Source organism: Carettochelys insculpta, chromosome 22 (assembly GCF_033958435.1).
Source record: "Carettochelys insculpta isolate YL-2023 chromosome 22, ASM3395843v1, whole genome shotgun sequence".
In the NCBI taxonomy this organism is placed as follows: domain Eukaryota; kingdom Metazoa; phylum Chordata; order Testudines; family Carettochelyidae; genus Carettochelys; species Carettochelys insculpta.
Window position 1 is genome coordinate 18,871,400 of NC_134158.1, and position 18,945 is coordinate 18,890,344.

The 18,945-nt window shown below is 57.9% G+C and overlaps 1 protein-coding gene across 1 annotated transcript in view; it reads right to left on the reverse strand.

Annotated features, from left to right (window-relative positions):
* Positions 1-461: 461 nt before the first annotated feature.
* PRKD2 (protein kinase D2) overlaps positions 462-18,945 on the reverse strand; it is a 35,939-nt gene continuing 17,455 nt past the window's right edge. Inside the window, exons 3-18 of the mRNA XM_075016603.1 lie at positions 18,099-18,230; positions 17,054-17,196; positions 16,288-16,489; positions 14,417-14,497; positions 13,947-14,100; positions 13,445-13,562; positions 10,017-10,094; positions 8,009-8,279; positions 7,226-7,278; positions 4,793-4,865; positions 4,403-4,509; positions 3,893-4,054; positions 3,238-3,336; positions 2,139-2,406; positions 1,283-1,368; positions 462-830 (exon numbers count right to left, since the gene is read on the reverse strand). Coding sequence (XP_074872704.1) covers positions 606-830; positions 1,283-1,368; positions 2,139-2,406; positions 3,238-3,336; positions 3,893-4,054; positions 4,403-4,509; positions 4,793-4,865; positions 7,226-7,278; positions 8,009-8,279; positions 10,017-10,094; positions 13,445-13,562; positions 13,947-14,100; positions 14,417-14,497; positions 16,288-16,489; positions 17,054-17,196; positions 18,099-18,230 — 2,252 coding nt within the window. The 3' untranslated portion in view covers positions 462-605. The remainder of the gene's footprint in view (positions 831-1,282; positions 1,369-2,138; positions 2,407-3,237; positions 3,337-3,892; positions 4,055-4,402; positions 4,510-4,792; positions 4,866-7,225; positions 7,279-8,008; positions 8,280-10,016; positions 10,095-13,444; positions 13,563-13,946; positions 14,101-14,416; positions 14,498-16,287; positions 16,490-17,053; positions 17,197-18,098; positions 18,231-18,945) is intronic.

Consider the following 18,945-nt stretch of genomic DNA (forward strand, 5'->3'; position numbering starts at 1 on the left):
GCCCCTCTGCCAGGCGCCGGGCCTTTCAGCCGCCTGCTTCTAGTCTGTTCCAGCTCTGGCCCAGACACCGGGGGATCCCAGCGCTGTTGAGATGGGCACCGAGTGACTTCAGCCACTGTGCCAGGCAAGCCCCTGGACAGAGGGCATTTAGGATCTATTTTCCATCCCATGTTTCGGACGGTTCCAGCACCACGGGCCTCTGTGGGGCGGCTGGTCTGGGAAAGAAGCCAGTCCTGGGTGCCCACGGCATCTCTCCCTGCCTGGGCCTCTCACCACATCCTGGAGTCCACTATTCTGGGCCCCCCACTACCTTTCCTCCACCCTAGGGGAGCCAGCTTGCTCTCGGGTGTCCCCGGGGCTCAGTCCAGCTTAGGCAGGGGAGGGCACGCACACAGGCAGGCGGGCAAGGGTGTATTTCACAATGCACCAGCCAGGGCCAGGGAGCCGTGCTGTTGGCTATGGTGCCGGCAGGGGGTGCCCCATTCCTACCCCACAATGGGGGGGATAGGGGCATCCTTCACCCCTCCAGGCCCAGATGTCCATCTTGTCCTTCCACCGGAGCAATGGGAGGGGTCTTCCCTCTGCCACCGGAGGCGGGGCCAGGCTCACAGGATGCTGACTCTTTCTGTCAGCCCCTGCAGGTCCTGCTCCCCCTCGCCCTCCTCCTCCTCCCCAGTGGGTGGCCCCCGGGGGACCCGCAGGTGGGCCGGGTAGGGCAGGGTGTGGTCGGAGGCAAACTGCTCCCAACGGGCGTCGTCGCTCTCGTGCGTGATGTAACGTTCGCCCATCTTGACCTCCAACTCCCGGAGGTCCAGCCACGTCTGGTAATCCTGCAGGGGCAGCACGGGGTTAACGGGGAACAGGTCCAGGACTGCTGCCCCCTGATGGACAGCACCGGAATAGGGGTCCGGCTGGGACACGTGTCAGTGCTGCCCCCTTGTGGCCAACACCAGAACCACCCCCTCCAGCAGGCATCATTCTGCTACAGCAGCTGCAGGACCCCCAGGGCAACAGAGGAGGGCCCAGAGGCAGGCTTGGGAGCTGCATGAGGAACAGTGGGGTCTGGTGGTTAGAGCAGGGGACTGTGAGCCAGGACACTTGTGTTGCAAGCCCCGGTTTTCGGCAAGTCCCAGCTTTGCTCTGTGCCTCAGTTTCCCCATCTCTAGTGATGGTAACTGCTCCTCCTCGGGGCTCCCTTAGGCAATGGCTTTGGACACGGGCGGGGCTGGGGAAGGCTGCTGCAGGGTGTGAAGGGATTGGCGGCCAAGCCAGCCCTAAATACCTGGAGCCAAGGGTGGCTGAGGGACTTGTCCACGCTGTAACGCTTCCTCATCTTCACCTGCAGCAGGTTATTGATCAGGTCGATGGCTGGAGGGGGAGAGAAAGCGGGGAGGGGGTTACAGAGCTGCCTGCAGGGGATGGGGTGAGTCTACTCTTAGAAAAGCCAGCGGGTGTGTGAATAGCAGGTAGGACGCCCTGGCAGCCTGGACCATCCTGCTGGGGGGTGCTGTGCTGCAGGGGCTGTGGTGGGGGGGGGAGGCTATGCTGCAGACACCAGGGGGGTGGGGCGATGCCCTACTGCAGGGATGGAGGGGTTGGGCTGTGCTCCAGGGACTGGGAGAGGGAGGGGGAAGGCCATGCTGCAGGGACCGGGGGAAGGGCAGCGCCATGCCGCAGGAACCAAGGGGCAGGGAGGTGTCAGTTGCGGGTGTTGTCCTCGCTGACCCAAACCTCAAGCTCCAGCCCATTAGAGCTGGAGGTGCAAAGCCCACAGCTGGGAGCCCATAGCCAGCTGTCGTAGCGGCTGCGCCCTGCCACTAGGATGCAACAGGCACCTCCCTCCTCCCCCAGCCTGAATACACAACCCCCCCCCACCCACTGACGGTACCTCCAGCCGAGCTTCTCCCCCCTCCAGGTGGTATCTCCCCGACCGAGACCCCCACCTTCCTTCCCTCCAGGCGGTACCTCTGACCAAGCCCCTCCCCTTTCAAGCAGTACCTCTAGCCAAGCCCCTCCCCTCTCCAGGCAGTACCTCTCGCCAAGCCCCTTCCCCCCAGAGTGGTACCTCCAGCCCAGCTCCTCCCCCTCCTCCCCACAGTGGTACCTCTGGCCGAGCTCCTCCCCCTCCCAGGCAGTACCTCCGGCTGAGATCTGGCGCCAGGGGCTGGGCGGGTACATGAAGGCGGCATTCTGAATCTGGTCGTTGATGTCCTCATCCTCGTTGAAAGGGAAGGTGCCGCTCAGGCTGACATACATGATGACGCCCACAGACCACATGTCCAGCGAGCGGTTGTAGCCCTGGTTGAGCAGCACCTCGGGGGCCAGGTAGGCTGGCGTGCCCACCACCGAGCGCCGGAACGACTTCTCCCCGATGATGCGGGCAAAGCCGAAGTCACACAGCTTCACCTGGGAGCAAGTGCGGGGGTCAGCAGGGGGTGCACTGCCATGATGGGCGGGGCTGGCTCCAGTGTGGAACTGGGGGGCTGTGCTATAGGGGAGGCTCAGCAGGGGGCACTGTGCAGCAGGGAGTGGAACGGAGGCCCAGCAGGGGGCGCTGTGTCGTAGGGGGAGGGGGAGGGGCCCAGCAGGGGGCGCTGTGTCATAGGGGGCGGGGTAGGGGCCCAGCAGGGGGTGCTGTGCTGCAGGGAGCAGAACAGGGGCCCAGCAGGGGGCGCTGTGTGGTAGGGGATGGGGTATGGGGCCCAGCAGGGGGCACTGTGTGGTAGGGGACGGGGTAGGGGCCCAGCAGGGGGCGCTGTGCTGCAGGGAGCGGAACAGGGGCCCAGCAGGGGGCGCTGTGCTGCAGGGAGCGGGGGCAGGGGCCCAGCAGGGGGCGCTGTGCTGCAGGTAGCGGAACAGGGGCCCAGCAGGGGGCGCTGTGTGGTAGGGGACGGGGTAGGGGCCCAGCAGGGGGCGCTGTGCTGCAGGTAGCGGAACAGGGGCCCAGCAGGGGGCGCTGTGTGGTAGGGGACGGGGTAGGGGCCCAGCAGGGGGCGCTGTGCTGCAGGGAGCGGGGGCAGGGGCCCAGCAGGGGGCGCTCAGATGCAGGGACGGAAGAGGGAACACTCTATCCCCAGGGCCCCAGGAGTTGTGTGGAAGAAGGGGTCTGCATAACTGGGAGAGAGAGCGAGGAAACAGGAAGGGGTCCCCGCAGAGGGATGGGAGGGGAGTCTCTGAGAGCAAGGGGGCCCTCGTGGGGGGGTAGCTCCCCACTTAGGGCGGTGGGGGGGGTCTCACCTGGGGAAAGGGCTCGGCTGAGGCCAGAAGTACGTTCTCTGGTTTGAGGTCACAGTGCACAATGTTCTTGAAGTGCAGGTGCCGCAGGGCCACCAGGATCTGCCAGGACAGGTCAGACGTCACATGTGGGGTCAGGGGCTGCCCCAAGAGCTTCAGGGGCCTCTTCACTCCACCTGCCCAGCAGGGGGCACTCCCCCAGGGGCTGGCAGGGGAGAGGTGCTGGGGTCTGAGACCTGCTGCCCCTTTCCCCACCTCCCTGCAGAGAGATGGCTGAGGGACCGGGCTGGGCTGGGGCACCCCGGGGGCCCCAGGGACATGCCCCGAACAGAGCCCTTACCCTCCAGGCAAACAGACACCCATGGTGGGGCCGCCACCCTCCAGACAGACGGACACCCAGGGTAAGGCCTGTGCCCAGCTCCAGGCCAGCCGCAGCCCCATGCAGCACCTCAGCCTGCTCAGATGTCGTCTCCCTGCCCTGCTGGGACCTGGGCTGAGATCTGTGCAACTCGCTGCAGCAAACTGCAACCTGACAGCCAGCACTCAGAAGTGTCCCACTTGGACAGATGCAGCCTTCCTGGCCCATCCAGGCAAACTCCCCACGCGGCGGCCCCAGGGGCAGGCCATGGTGTTGGGACAGCTTGAGGGTGACTCTCACCTGGGTGATGAGGAATTTGGTGAGCCTCTCAGGCAACCGGCCCTTCTCCGAGGACAGGATCATCTCCAGCATGTCCCCGTGGAGCTTCTCCATGACCACAAACACCTTCTCAGGCGTCTCGAACATGCACTCCAGGTTCACGATGCCCGAGTGACGCAGGCTCTTGGGGCAGAAGCGAGAGGGGATAAAAGCAGGGCCGGGGGTAGGGAATCCACCCCCTAGATCTGGTGGCCCACGTGAGCTGCCCAGCTCCAGGCAAACCCCAGCCCCATGCGCCGCCTCGGCCCGCTCAGCTGGCATCTCCCTGCCCTGCTGGGACCTGGACTGAGACCTGCAAAACTCGCTGCACCACACAGCTACCTCCCAGCCAGCGTTCAGAAGTGCCCCGAAGCCAGCCAACCCTGAGGTTTCCCAAGGCTGGGACCGGTGGGAGTGGGGGACAGTGTGCTTTCTCTGGGGCTGGGGAGCAAGAGGACAAGGCCCCCGTCTGTCTGTCCGTCCCTCTCTCACCTGCAGGATGGCCACCTCGTTGCGCAGCTGGCTCTCCTGCTTGGTGGGGAACCGCAGCTTGTCGATCACCTTCACGGCCACATCCCGGCCCGTCTTACGGTGCTTCCCTGGCAGGGGGGCCGGAACAGTGGCATTAGAACCCTCATCCCAGGCGGGCCGCCCCCACCATGTCCCATTGCTCACCCCCTGAGCCAGCCAGTCTCCTCTACCCAAAACAGGCTTGGACATAGGCATCCTCTTCCATTTGCTGACTGGTCTGCAGACTCCTCGTGCAGTCATTAAACAACCCCCATGCCCCACCCCAGAAGCAGCTGGATCTCAGTACCAGGTCAGCAATCCCTGAATAAGCATCCCAATGTTCTCAGTGGCAGGCTCTGCCTCCGAACCAACCTCCATAAACAACTCCAAACTGCCCCGAGCCCAGGACCTCATCCGGGAAGATCTGGTACACCGTGGCTATGTCCTGCAACGACACAAGGAAAAGGGTCACGTAACCCTGTTGAGGGAGGTGTCCATCATACGAAGGGGTGTGGCTTAGAGGAGGGGCGGGGCTTAGAGGAGGATGGGGTCCTAGCCTGAGGTATTAATTTTATTTCAGAACAAACTGCTCAATTAAACTCTCATAAGTCACCGGGACAAGTTTTGTAGAGACTCAGACATGAAATTGCAGAACTCCTAAGTGCAGTAGGTAACCTATCACTTAAATCAGCCTCCGAACTGGACGACTGGCTGAAAGCTAATGCAACGCCGATTTTTTTACGAAGGCTGCACAGGCCATGACTGACAGGTTAAGTCTAACTTCAGAAGCAGGCACACTGATCGAAACAAGAGCAAAGAAAGGAATCAGCAGCCGCACAGATAAAGACGACTTGCGGGGGAACAGTCAATGTGGCTTTTGTCAGGGAAATTGTTCTTTTCTCATCTATTAGAATGTTCTCGGGGTTTAACACACACAAGGACAAGAGGGATTCGGTGGATGTAGAGTTCTTGGACTTTTAAAAAATCTAAGTCCCACCGCACAGGCTTGTAAATATCCCTGAGCTAAGGGGGCAGGGGCCCTCCCTTGCAGATCTAAAAGACAAGAAGCAAAGGGCAGGAATAAACAGTCAGTTTCCAGAGCGGAGACAGGTAAATAGCTGGGCCTCCAGGGGTCGGTACTCGGTGGTGCTGTTCACTGTACTCCTAAATAATCTGCCAAAAGGGGTGAACATTTGCAGCCAGAGAAGAGGTACAAGGGGCTCTCATCTAACTGGGCAAGAAAATGGCCGAGGGAGTTCAGGGCCGATAAATGCAAAGCCATGCATGTCACGCACATAACCGCAGTCAGGCATACAGAATGATGGAGTCTGAATGAGCTGTCACCGCTCCAGAAAGATCTTGGAGTCACTGGGGAGAGATGTCTGAAAACATCCACTCTGTGTGCAATGGCGGTTAAGAAAGCACACAGCCTGCTAGGCTCCATGGTCAGCAACTATCACAACGCCACTGTACGCACCCCTGGGACGCCCACGGCTCTCAAAAGAGAGATGAGAGCTGGAAAAGGTGCAGAGAACACAAGAACAGCCCAGGTTGGGTTGGACAAAAGGTCCATCTAGCCCAGCACCCTCTCAGCCAACAGAGGCCAATGCCAGATGCCCCAGAGGGAGTAAACCAAACAGGGACTCATCATGTGATCCCTCCCCTGTCAGCCATCCCCAGCCTCTGACGAAGAAGCCAGGCACCCCGTTCCCACCCATCATGGCTAACAGCCATTCATGGACCCAAATTCCACGAAATTATCCGGCTCTTTTTTGAACCCTGCTAAAGTCCTGGTCTTCGGAACATCCTCTGGCCAGGAGTGCCCCAGGCCGACCGCACGCTATGTGAAGAAAAACGTCCTTTTGTTTGTTTTAAACCTGCTGCCTGTTCCTTTCATTGGGTGACCCCTAGTTCATGGGTGATGGGAACAAGTAAATAACTTTTCCTCCTTTGCTTTCTCCACACCCGCCATGATACTATAGACTCTTTCATCTCCCCCACAGTCTCCTTTTTTCTAAACTGAAAAGTCACCATCTTCTTCATCTCTCTTCACGAGGCACCGTTCCAAACCCCTCAGCAATTTTGTTGCCCTTTTCTGAACCTTTTCCAATGCCAGGATGTTTTTTCGAGAGGAGGCGACCACATCTGCACACGCTATTTAAGATGCGGGAGATCCACGGATTTATAGAGCGATGATAAGATATTCTCTGTCTTATTCTCTATCCCTTTTTTTTTTTTTTACTGACTCCTACCCCTCCACTTGCTTTTTGACTGCTGTTTTCAGAGAACTGTCCCCATTGGCTCCAAGCTCTCTCCTGAGTGGCTATAGCTAATTTAGCCCCCATCACTTTGTATTCATCTTTGGGATTGTATTTTCCAATCTGCATTACTTTGCCTTTATCAACATTAAAATTTACCTGCCACTTTGTTGTCCAGTCACCTAGTTTTTATACGACCCTTTCGAAGCGCTTCCCTTTCTGCTTCGGACTTAACTCCCTTGACCAGTTGAGTGTCCTCTGCAAACGTTGCCACCTCGCCCTCTTCCCGCTTCTCCCGATTGTTTATGAGGATGTTGCGTAGGGACAGCATGGAGAGAGGGGCAGCAAAAATGCAGAGGGGGCTGGAACAGCTTTTGCACGAGGAGGGATTAATAATCCCTTAGTGCTCACTCCGTGTAGCTCGTTTGGGGCTCTGGTTCTGTCCCCATGCTCTGGTGTTATTCTGCTGAACTTCTCCTTGGCTGTTTGTTCATGTTTCCACTCTTTATATGGAGACAGAGGTCGGGTGGGTGGAACCTCTACTCACCACGTTCTCCTGGATCTGGCTGTTGGACACGGAGATCCTAAGCGACGCTTGCCCTGGGAGGGGAAAAAGGAGCATGTGATTAGGCACTGGCACCAGACAAGCCAGGCCCGACCCAATCAGGACTCCCCCTTCTCCACCCACTTCTTGTGTAGCTGGCATGAAATCCTCCAGGGGTAACAGAGTGTCGAGCCCCTGCCTCCAACCCAGACCCTAATCCTGATCCCTGGGGAGCACCAGCATCTGAGAGCTTTGCTCTTCGCAGCCACAAGGATGCCAAGCTCCATCCTAGGACCAGCTGGGTGGTCTCTCAGTGAGACTGGCATCGCTCCCTTGGGACACTGCCTGGATAGACCCAGAAGGATCTGAAAGGATGCAGGTGCTTCAGGCTGGGCTCCTGGCCGATCCAAACAAGAACCAGCCAGCACTCCGATGGGAGATGCTCAGGGTGCTGCAGGGAGCAGGGATGGCAACCCCTTAGGTGATGCACTATAGGATGCCAATGTCACAGTGTGGCACTAGGGGGCGCTGTGCTGCAGGGAGCAGGCAGAGGCTCAGTAGGGGGCACTCTTCCCTCACCTTCAGTGCTGGCCCCAATGTCTCAGTTCAGCAATAGGGGGCGCTGTGTTGCAGGAAGCAGGTGGAAGGTCGGTAGGGGGCGCTATCCCCTTCCCGTTAGCACCGGCCTCGAATCCCAGCATAGTGCTAGGAGGTGCTCTGCGGCAGGGAGCAGTGTAGGGACCTCTCTCCCCACTGCCCATCCCAGGCCTTGGGGCTCTCACTCACTGTGGGGGGCCTCTCCCTGGGTACTGGGCGCATCCTGCAGGATGACAGGCATGAGGGCCTGGCGGATGGCTGTCTCCCAGGCCGTGGCCGCCTCCAACCCGACCCCGCTGTGCTGCTGGCCGGTGGTGGACGGGGCGGGGGCGCAGTTCTCCCCAATGTAGTATGTGGCGTTGGCCGTGATGATCTCAAAGCAGTGAGGGCTAGCGCCTGGCGGCACCAGGGCGAAGTTCTGGGCTGGCTCCACTGCCAGGATCTCCGAGAGTGGGATTTCCTGCAACGGCAGCCCCCCATCCCCACATAGGCTCAGGGTGAAATGCAGAGCAGCTCAGCCCAGCCTGGCTTCTGAACCCCTGGATTCCCCTCCCAATTCCTAGGTTTTCCCCCATTTAGTTATATATTTCTCTCTCTGCTATGTTTCCATTTTCTCTCCCCTTTGCACGCCTTGGGTTTCTGGTCTCCTTTTTTCATGGCAAAAAAAAAAAAGAGAAATTGTTGTTTAAAATTGTTCCCCACCCCACCCCAAAAACCACCTTTTTCAGCAGAAAGGAGGAAATGAGGGGAATTTTCTGATCCCTCCCCCACGCATACACACTTCCACATCCCATCCTTTTCCAGGGACAACAATACGAAGAAATCAGGGCAGAGGAGAGAAATAGAAATGTAGGGTCCCCAGATTTGAGCTTCCAAGAAAGAAAACACTGCGGGGGCGGGGGCGTAGCTTTATCAGTGTCTACCAAATGACGTTGTATTAATGTGTCATAACTACTGCAGGCTGAATTTCTCTAATCCGGAACTCTCTAATCCAGCAACATCCGTAATCCGGCACGATTTTAGCCAGCTGGATGACCATTTATCATGGGTGTGGCCAAGTTTCCTGTGGTCCCATAGAGTTTGTTTCCAGCCACCCATCCTGGCTCTCAGTGTTTGGTGCTGTTATTTAGCTCTAGTTTACCCCTAAATGTCTGCTAAGAGCCCGGTAAGCAGTGGAAGTGTTGGTAATGTCCTAGACCAGTGTTTTTCAACCAGGAGAATGTGTACTCTTGGGGGTACGCAGAACTCTTCCAGAGGGCACATTAACCCCATGTTTCTCAAACTTTTTATGAATAAAAAAACTGGACTCATTTTATGTTCATCTAATTGTTTTATTTGTCCTTTTTTCCCCACAATGATGAGTACAAGGGCGAGTTTATTGCCTATAGGCAATTTCTTCCAGCCAACCAGTTACAATTAAGTTGTTTAAACAAACGCATTGCAACAGGAGAAGAAAAATTATGTCTGAAAATCGTAGGTACTGGGTGTACTTATTTTTTTTAAAAAGGGGGTTCTTTATAAAAAAGGTTGAGAAACACTGGGCTAGACAATATTGACCTCCCATGGTCTGGCACATTCTCTTGGCTAGCACCAGTCAGGTCCTGAGGGTGCTGGATGAGAGAGGTTCAACTTCTATATTATATAACACATTAATACTTTTTTGGCAAAAGACTATTTAGCTGCCTGAGTGGGCAGCGTGGGGTCTCGGACACACACAGGGAGTGGTGACCATACACACCTGCGGTAGGAGCCATCCCCTCCAGCAGAGGGCCACAGAGGCAGGCGGGGACACACACACACACACACACACACACACACACAGAGAGAGAGAGAGAGAGAGAGGACACAAGGATGTTTATCCAGAATCGACGGCGTGAAACTCAGCGGAGGAGCAGGCTACAGAAACATTTTCCCTAGGGGAGGGCTGGGAATGCTGACGCCTACAAACCTTGGGGCACAGTCCTCCAAGGACAACATTTCCACCTCTCTAGGAGGAAGAGACAGTCAGAGATGGCACTGCTCTGGATGAGGATGTGCTTGGTGGGCCCTGAGGCATGGTGGGGGAACTGACTGTCCTGCGCCCCCTGGGAAGGGGGGAACTGGCTGTAGGAGACAGGCTAGGTGGGCTCTGACAGGGTCGCTTGTCCCCTGTGTCTTTCATACCAGGTGAGCCCCAGGCAGGGGAAGGGACGCTTACCTTGTAATAGCGGCTGGAGGTGTCGTTCTGGAAGAGTGTGATGCATTTGCAGTCCAGCCGCCAGTAATGGCGCTTCCTCTGGGGAGGAGAAAGAGCAGAAGCTTAAGTTCCTGTGAAGTTGGTGGCTCTTCCTTTGGGAGAGGGTCACCGCCCAGTGAGGACCCACTAGCCCACACCATAGTCCTGCACCAGCCAAGGTGTGCTTAAACCAGTGATTCCCAACCTGGGGTCTGCAGATCCTTGGGGGTCCGTGAGGGGTATTGCTGGGGATCCATGAAAAAAATAAAAAGGATCATAGAAAATATGTTATAAATGCTTTGCCAAATGACAATCAATTCATATTTTTCAATGAAATTTCTTCCAAGAATGCTATGAGTGACTGAGAATCCATGGGCTGGTTTCCTTTTTCATGTAATGAGGTGTACAGAGTGGCTAGAATTGGCTTTGATGGGGGGGGGTCCATGAACAGTTCAGGGGAGGCAATTGGGGGGGGCCTGCAAACAGTGTTGGGGGGTGATCAGGGGTCTGCACCAGTGGGAACCACTGGTTGGGAACCACTGACTTAAACCAAACCCGTTACACACGGTGCCAGCAGGTGGCCGAATGGTCCAGGACAAATGCAGCACCTTTCCACCTCCCCCTGCAAGATCATCATCCCTCCCATGTACAGCCACTCACTGTGGCTCAGTCTGAAACAGCTCCCTGAATTGTGCTCGTTTTCTGTGGACAGCACCCGACCCAGGGCAGAACAACTCGGCCTGCTGGCTGGCCAGCAGCTGCTGTGAGTTTGGAATCCTTGAGCCATTGTCTTCTTATCTTTTGGCCACCATCGATAGAGTTGATGGTTTCCATTGACCTCTTTCTGCTCTCAGTCTCAATCACGCATCACCTGGGCACCAAATTCTTTCTCTCTGTGACAGCTGGAGCGGTCTGTCCTTCTGGCCCCAACAGGATACAAGCAGGGTTCTAGATCGGGCAGTTCGCCAGCTGTTGTCTGCTATAAAAGCATCCATCTGTCACTCAACGGGAGGGATAGCTCAGTGGTTTGAGCATTGGCCTACTAAATCCAGGGTTGTGAGCTCAAATCCTCGAGGAGGCCATGTGGGGACAAGGGCAAATAGATGGAGAGATGGTGCTTGGTCCTGCCAAGAGGGCAGGGGACTGGAGTAGATGACCTCCCAAGGTGCCTTCCAGCTCTCGGAGGGGGGTGTGTGTGTGTTTGTGTGTATTTAGCCTTTTTATCCAATTTGGCTACTCTCTTCACGATGTGCCCCTAGGAGATAGGTTCTTTTCCAAGTAAGAATAGGAGCTCCGAGTTGTCTTCCCAGCTGGAGCCTCTTCTAGACTGGATCCTGTAGCTGCCAGGGGGGTTGATCTCTAGCTCAGAAGACTCAAGATTGGGTCTTCCTGTCATGGGATTTCCTTGGCTGCCTGTCCAGCTCCCTCTGCCTCTCCGTTTGTTTGTGAACAACATGGGCTGCCAGGAACACGATCAAAATCATGTATTCTCTGCAGAATGACTCAAATTTCTGCTGCGGCGCTTTTGTGGTTCGGTGCTGGCTGTTCCACATACCAAAGGGAGCGAACATCCCCTGCGCACCAGCTACTTGATAGTACTGCAACGTGTTGTGTCTTTCAAGTCCTTTCACTGTGAGCACTTGGAAAAACCACCTGCCACCACTGAACACAGTCCTCTGGAGCAGCATAAATTTGCAGCGGACATCTTTTGTGGTCTGTCTGGCAGAGGTGGTTGTACACCGTAAGGTTCAACGTTACCGACTTGCACTGGGTCTTCTTTCAAAAGCCCGAGACCCTCAAATCCTCTGCTGAGTTCTCCCACTCTCCCCTTGAGGCCTCTCATGGCTGCTACAAGGCAGCTGGGTCTTTGATCACATGCACTTTGTCTCCCCGTTGGTTGTTTCTGTGGTGAATTGGGCCCTGCAGTTCAGGTTCCTCTGAGGCGTGTCAGAGCTGCGTGAGGTGATTTCAGCTCTGGGAGAGGCTCAAGGTGATTGTAAGAATCGATTCCTCCAGGGTCGATCTTCTGGGATTTGATTGAGCATGTCTAGTGGGGGATGCGCTAAATCGAACCATCAGGGCTCGACAGTCCACCCTGGTGTTCCTCACTCTTCTAAGGAATCAGGGAGGTCAATGGGAGAGTTTTTCCCGTCGACCTTCCTCTGTGGGGATGGCCAGAAAAGACCACCCAGGATACGTCAACTGCAGCTACCCGATTTTAATCAATAGTCTGGCTGTGAATATTCAATTTCACTCACTAGGCCAGTGGTTCCCAACCTGTTCCGTAACACGGGACACCTCAGTGAGACCACATTACGCCCGCTTTTCTCAGCTGAACCGATTGTTCAGAAATGTCACATTTACTACAGTTGCAGCCTGACTACAGAAGTTTGCAACGCAGCAATGCCTGTAACAAGCTAAACAAGGATCAAATGCATTCATGTTTCAGATCCACCACAGGATGGAGCGGGGAAGGGGTGCGGGGTAAGGGCAGAAGGGAGGATACAGGAGCGGGGTAGGAGCAGAAGGGAGGATACACGAGCAGGGAAGGGGGGTGGGGTAAGGGCAGAAGGGAGGATTCAGGAGCGGGGTAGGGGTGCGGGGTAAGGGCAGAAGGGAGGACAGGAGCGGGGTAGGGGCAGAAGGGAGGATACAGGAGCAGGGAAGGGGTGTGGGGTAAGGGCAGAAGGGAGGATTCAGGAGCGGGGTAGGGGTGCGGGGTCCAGGCGGGAGGCAGGGGGCAGGAATGGGATGGGGTGGGGGAGTCTCTGAAATGTTCACGTTTTGCATTCCCGGAAGCATATTTTTGAGCCAATTCAAGCCGAGCTCTTAGAAAACAGTCCACATTTTGTCCCGGGTCTTAGATTTGCCAGTGGAAATGTGTTCTTCCTTGCAGCACTTTTCTCTCAGGTAGAACGTATGCATCAAACACAGCCAGGGCCCCTTATCGTCAGATCCATGTCTGACTTTGCTGAAGCCGAAGGATTTAAGGACATGCTCTGCCTGTTTCCCTGCAGGTGATACCTGAATATCTCCAGTTTCTTTGTGGAGCTTTGCAGCAATGGGAGATCTTGCAAAATATGGTTCCCTGTCCGTCTTTTGTGCAGGCTTGTCAAAGCTAAAGTTCTGCCAGGCGTCGAGGAGGGACACGGGGGTGGGACCCTACCACTTCTGCTCCTTCTGCAGGCAGCCTTGGCTGCTCTTCCTTCTCTTTCTGTTCTCAGGCCAGCTCCCTGTGTCAGGTCTGGCCTGGCTATGGAGCTTAGCTGCCCACCCAAACGGCCTCCTTTTGTGCTCTGCCAGGCACAGCCGAGGTATTAAATAGGGAACTCCATGCCCAGCACCACCTGGCAACTGTGCAGCGTAGGGCTTTTGAGCCTGCCTGCCCCCAGGGGACCAGCCCCACTCACCAGGGTGTCTTTGCTGCTGTAGTGAACCATCCAGCCTTCTCTCAGCGCTGTGCCGGATCTCCGGTTCGTGTGCCGCACCGACTGCACAACCCGCATCAGTGGGATGTAGCCCACGGAGCTAGGGGGAGAACAGCCGGGTGCATCAGCTCCAGGGAAAGGGGAGCCTGAGAGCTGGGACCACGCGGGTGGACAGGGGGTTAGGCAGGTTTGTGGCTGGGAAAAGCCCAGGGTGGGGACAGTGGGAAGAGGGCTGCGGGGTGAGACTGGGGAGCATCAGTCGAAGTTCGGAAGCTGCAGGAGCCCAGGGCTGGGGTGAGAGAGGGGCAGCTGTGGGGGTGGGGAAAGTCCAGGGCTGGGAGAGCAGAAGAGGGGCTGTGGGTACCAGAGCTAGAGATGAAGGGGTCATGGGAAATTTGCTTCCCCCAGCAGGCAACACAGCTGCCAGCTGGTGGTAACTGGAGGCTGTGGACCTCGGGGAGAGAGGGGCAGGGCAGGGCTGTACCTCTGGGACTTGCTAGCGTCGTCACCAGGGTCATCCCCTCCGCAGAGCTCGTTCTCCGAGTGGGAGCCGGGGATGATGCCCGAGTCGTCCGATTCGTCCATCAGCGAGTTCTTGTCGGCGTCGCTGAGGTCGCTGACGTCTTCCATGGGCACGTCTGGGGGTGGAAGCACCAGAGCTGGCAGGATCAGCACTCGGGGCGGCGGCTCTGCTGGTGCCAGGCTGTGCCCCCCAGGTGACCAGAACTGCCCCTCCTCCCCCACAGGGCCCTGCTACGCAGGGATCCCAGCTGGGCCCACCCCCCTGCCCCTTCCTCCCTGCATCCGCTCCAGCCCCAGGATGGGCAGGGGACAAAGGAGTCTCTTCTTCTGGCCCACACCCCAGAGTAAGGGCAGGAATCCCCCCCGCAATCCTGCCTCCACCCCCAGCTCGAGGGCAGCAGCTCCAGGACACCTGCCCAGACTGCCACTCACCTGTGCCATTGAAGAGTATCTCGCCCAGGCAGTCACTGGGCACCTGGGTGGCACAGCGCTTGTGGCAGTTAAACTTGCAGTCTGAAAGAGGGGAGAGTGTCAGGGGGGTGCCAGCGTGGGGGTCTCCGGCAGTGCTCCCTGGAAGCGGAGTGCTGGGGCGGCCGCCCAGGAGAGATTCAAGGGCAGCCCAGCTGATTAGCACGGCACCACAGCCAGCGTGTGTTTCTGTGGGTGGTGCACATCACACATGCGCACGCAGGTGCATGGAACAAAATTTATTCTGCGCACGGGTGGAAAAATTAGAACCCTGGTGTCTGGCCCCCTCTTTCCACTTTCTCAACTTCCTTGCCCCGAGTGCCCTGCAGTACCCCAAAGGCTCACCAGGGGGCGCTGTGCAGCAGGACAGTGTCCCTCCCCCACCCCCTAGTCCCCGACCCCGACCCCGACCCTAGGGAAAATGGTAGAACAAGAATCCCCCAACACCTGGCACCAGCCAGGCTGTGAACCCCAGGATCTTGGCCAAACCCCACCCGCCATGTTCGCTTCCCCGGCTTCCAAAACCTGCCCCACCTGCTGATGCAGGCTCCTCCTTTACTTCCTGTCCCTCCCTGCTGGGAGCTGATGCCCTTCCCTGCCAGACAGCTGCCATGTCCCACCCCAGAAGCAGCTGCCTGTACACAAACAGGTGCTGGTCACTGACCAGGGCCCCTTAGCAGTACCGTAACACACCTAATAAATGAGAATAATTTCAGAGCTGGGCGAAGCCATTTCTCTTCTCTCCCTGGTATTTGGGCCTCCCTGCCACCCCAGACCAAACGCTCCGGCCCCTCTCGCCCAGCGGCTCCCAACCTTTTCAGTAACACAACACACGTCAATGAGATAAACCATTCCACAGCACACTCGCTTTTGCAGCTGAATCGATTGCTCAGAAACGCCACATTTACTTCCAGGCTGTGTCTACACTAGCTCCCTACTTCGAAGGGAGCGTGGTCAGTAAGGTGCTGGGAGATTATTAATGAAGTGCTGTGCTGCATATATAGCACTTCATTAAGCTAATTCTCCCTCTCAGCAACTCCGAAGCAGCAAACTGCAAAGTGCCGGCTCGCGTGTAGCCGCAGCTTAGCTTAATGAAGTGCTGCATATGCAGCACAGCACTTCCTTAATAATCTCCCGGCACCTTACTGACCACGCTCCCTTCGAAGGTGGGAGCTATGTAGAGACAGCCTGGCAGTCTGATGAGTGAGGTTTGCAATGCAGTTGTGAATACAACAAGCGGAACAAGGAGCAAGTGCCTTAATGTTTCAAATCCCCCGCGGAACACACCGTCGACAACAGGGAGCACAGACCCATTTTCAACATCTGCCCGACGCTGTGCTAAGGGTGTGGAGTAAATGAGAAACCACTGAAAGCCGGCTCCCCTCCCTGGCAGCTGATTGGAGCCAGGACGTAGCACTCAAACCGTGTCCCAGCCCCCCTCTCGCCCCTGTGCCACAGCAGGGAGTGGGGACAGGCTCCTCGCCAGCTTGTTCTGCAAAGAGCCACAGCGAGGGGAAATTGACAACACTGCGTGGCGCATTTGGACAGTTCATACGACACACCAGTGCTTGAAAACCGCTGCTCTAGCCTGGTGCCACTCCTCTCAGCAGCAGCCAATTGAGATGCGGAGTGAGTGAAGAGAATTTCCTTCCTGTCCCCTCTGACACTCAGCCACGCCCTGAAGCATGAGGGTGGAAGCCCTTTTCCACAGACATACCCAGCCCCTTTTTTGTCAGCAGAGCTTGCAGGGGCAGGGAGTTCCACTACCTGTGTGTAGTACCCAGTCTTCCCCTCTCCATGGCCCTTCTCGGGGGGGGCCCGCACCCCCCACTCACCTTTGCACTGCAGGCCCTGGCGGAAGAGACCTTTGAGCAGCTTCTTGCAGAACTGGCAGACGGTGGGGCGGGTGTAGGAGTGGATGAGGAAGGTGTGGGGCACCTTGACCTTGGACAGGAACAGCTTGTCCAGCTCGATGGGGCGCCCGATGTAGGAGGTGCTGGTGAGCCGGCGCGGCAGCGTCTCCATGGGGCTCCGGCTCTGTGGTGGGGGGGTGTTCCAGGAAGGGGGGGAAGGGACATGGAAGGAATGAGGTGGGGGAGGGGCGTGCAGAAAGGATGTGGGGAAAGGAGCAGGTGGGGAGGAGAGCATTCAAAGTCATGGGGGCAAAAGCCCTATGCATCCCCTGGGTCCCGGATCATAGGGCCGGCACTCTGCCCCTGCCAGCCATGGGGAAGGGGAGACCATGGCAGACCCAGCACTGCAGCAGCCACAGAAGGGGAGCAGTGAGGGCTCCCATGGGATGGGGTGGGGCAGTTAGCTCCCTCAGGAGTAGGTATGTTGTAGCTTGGGTCAAGACCCATCCATCCAGTCCCTCCCTGGGACACGGCCTTTGACTTTCCAGATGAAGTGAGGACAAACCACCACCTACCGTGGCACCCAGGCCCTGCCCCTCCAGCCTGAGGAGAATCTCCCCAAGCCAGGCAGTATAGGGGCCCCAATACACAGCTCAGGTGGCCACCATACACAGCCCAGGCCTTATTGAGAGCGGGTCATGAAACAGAGCAGCGCTATCCCCACCCCTACTCCAGCAGGGGCTCTTACCAGTTCTTCAGGGCCGCAAGGCAGCGACTCGGAGGTGGCGAGACGCAGGGACAGCGAGGTGGCCGAGAGGCGGCGCTTGCGGGCGCCACTGCAGTTGTTGGGGATGTTGAAGGCACAGCGCTTGTGGTAGTTCAAGCCACAACCTGCAGCAGAATTACACGTCTAACCAGCCAGGCAGCGGGAGAGCTTGGAGGTTGGGGGGGGATGGTTACGTCCATCCGGGGCAGAATAAATTTTGTGCTGTGCACCGAGGCACATGTGGATGTGCACCACCCCGGAAACACACGCTACTAGCTCGGGGCACTCTGTGAACCAGCCGGGCAGCACCTGAATCTCTCCTGGGCGGCTGCCCATGCGCTCAGCTTACAGGGAACCCTGGTGGGGTGCAGGATGGGATGGATCAGGGCCCCACTGAACTGTACAGACACTGGAGTAGCTCTGCCCTAAAGAGCCCAGGATCCAAGCGTAAGACAGGTGGCGGGCAGGGGACACGGCTCTGGGCATTCCCAGCCCAAGCAGTGGGGCGGACTGGGCAAGCCGCAGCGTGGATCTCTTAGGGACGCTGGTTTCAGGGAATGGGATGGGCTGGGAGCCAGGTTAAGCATTAAGTTGGTTAATTACCAACGTGTTAAACGACTCCGTCTCTGGCTGCACCCCGGAGCCAGGGCAGAGCAAGTGGTGAAGGGGTCACAGTCACGTGCTGGAGCCGCCAAGGTTAAATAAAGCATGTGCCCAGTGCCAGGCCCCCAGCAGGGGTGAATGCAGCCCCCACCCTAGACAGACCCCCCCGCACACACAGACAGAGAGGTAGGGATATTCCTCACCTGCACGATTGGAGCCCCCTTCAAACACGGCTGAGACCCCCTTAAACTCATTACACACAAAGGTCACTGAACGGCCATTCCCCACCCCCACGAGTCAGCCAGTCCTCTGCCCTGGGGCTGGATTGGAGCCAGTGCCCCCTAGAGTGAAAGGGCCCCATGTCCCTTTCCTCGCCCCAGGCTCAGGCCGGGAGACACCCCTATCCCCCCAGCGGGCTCTGTACCATCGCATTTGAGGCCCTGGCGCACCAGCCCGAACAGCATCTCCCCGCAGTGGTCGCAGAAGGCCGGGGCGCGGTACGAGTGCACGTTGAGGGCGTGTGGGCGTATCCGGAAATCCTCAAAGGTGGCCGAGGCTGGGGGACAAGAGGGAGGGAGCTCAGGGCAGGGCACAGCCCGGTCTGGACCCGCCTGCCCATGCTCATAAGGATCTGCAGCCAACACCCCCCAGCCCCCGCTGATGTTGGGGCGCCTCCTGCTGGCCCGAGCTGGGGCTGCTCCAGCACAGGAGCTGCTGGCACAGACCAGGCGGGGGAGGATTTCCTGCGGATGGTGGGGGGGGCCATCACCACCGCCAGCTCTGGCCGCCAGCCATCACCACTGCAGCACCCCTCCCCCAGCTGGGCTCGTGCCAGGGAGCCGGCCCCCAAACCACTTCCTGCTGGGGCGTGCGCGGGCCCTGACTCAAAACAGCACCTGGGCACCGGCGGAGCGAGAGCAGCCGTGGGCGGGGAGCAGCGGAGGAGAGCGATGGGGCCAGGGTGCCAGGTGCCCAGCATGCCCCAAAGCCGTACAGCAGTGCTGGCATGGGGGGAACTCCCCGCCCTCCCCAGGCAGCAGAAAGCACCAAGTGCCAGGGTCCCCAGCAGGGACATACACAGAGCAGGGCTCACCCCCTCCAGCAGGGGGCAGCAGGGACGGGGACACACACACACACACACACACACACACAGCAGGGCTCACCCCCTCCAGCAGGGACGGACACACACACACACACACACAGAGCCATCCTTGCCCACACACAGACTGCCTAGGGCACCAGGAAATTTGGGGCACCCCTGGGTCCTAATG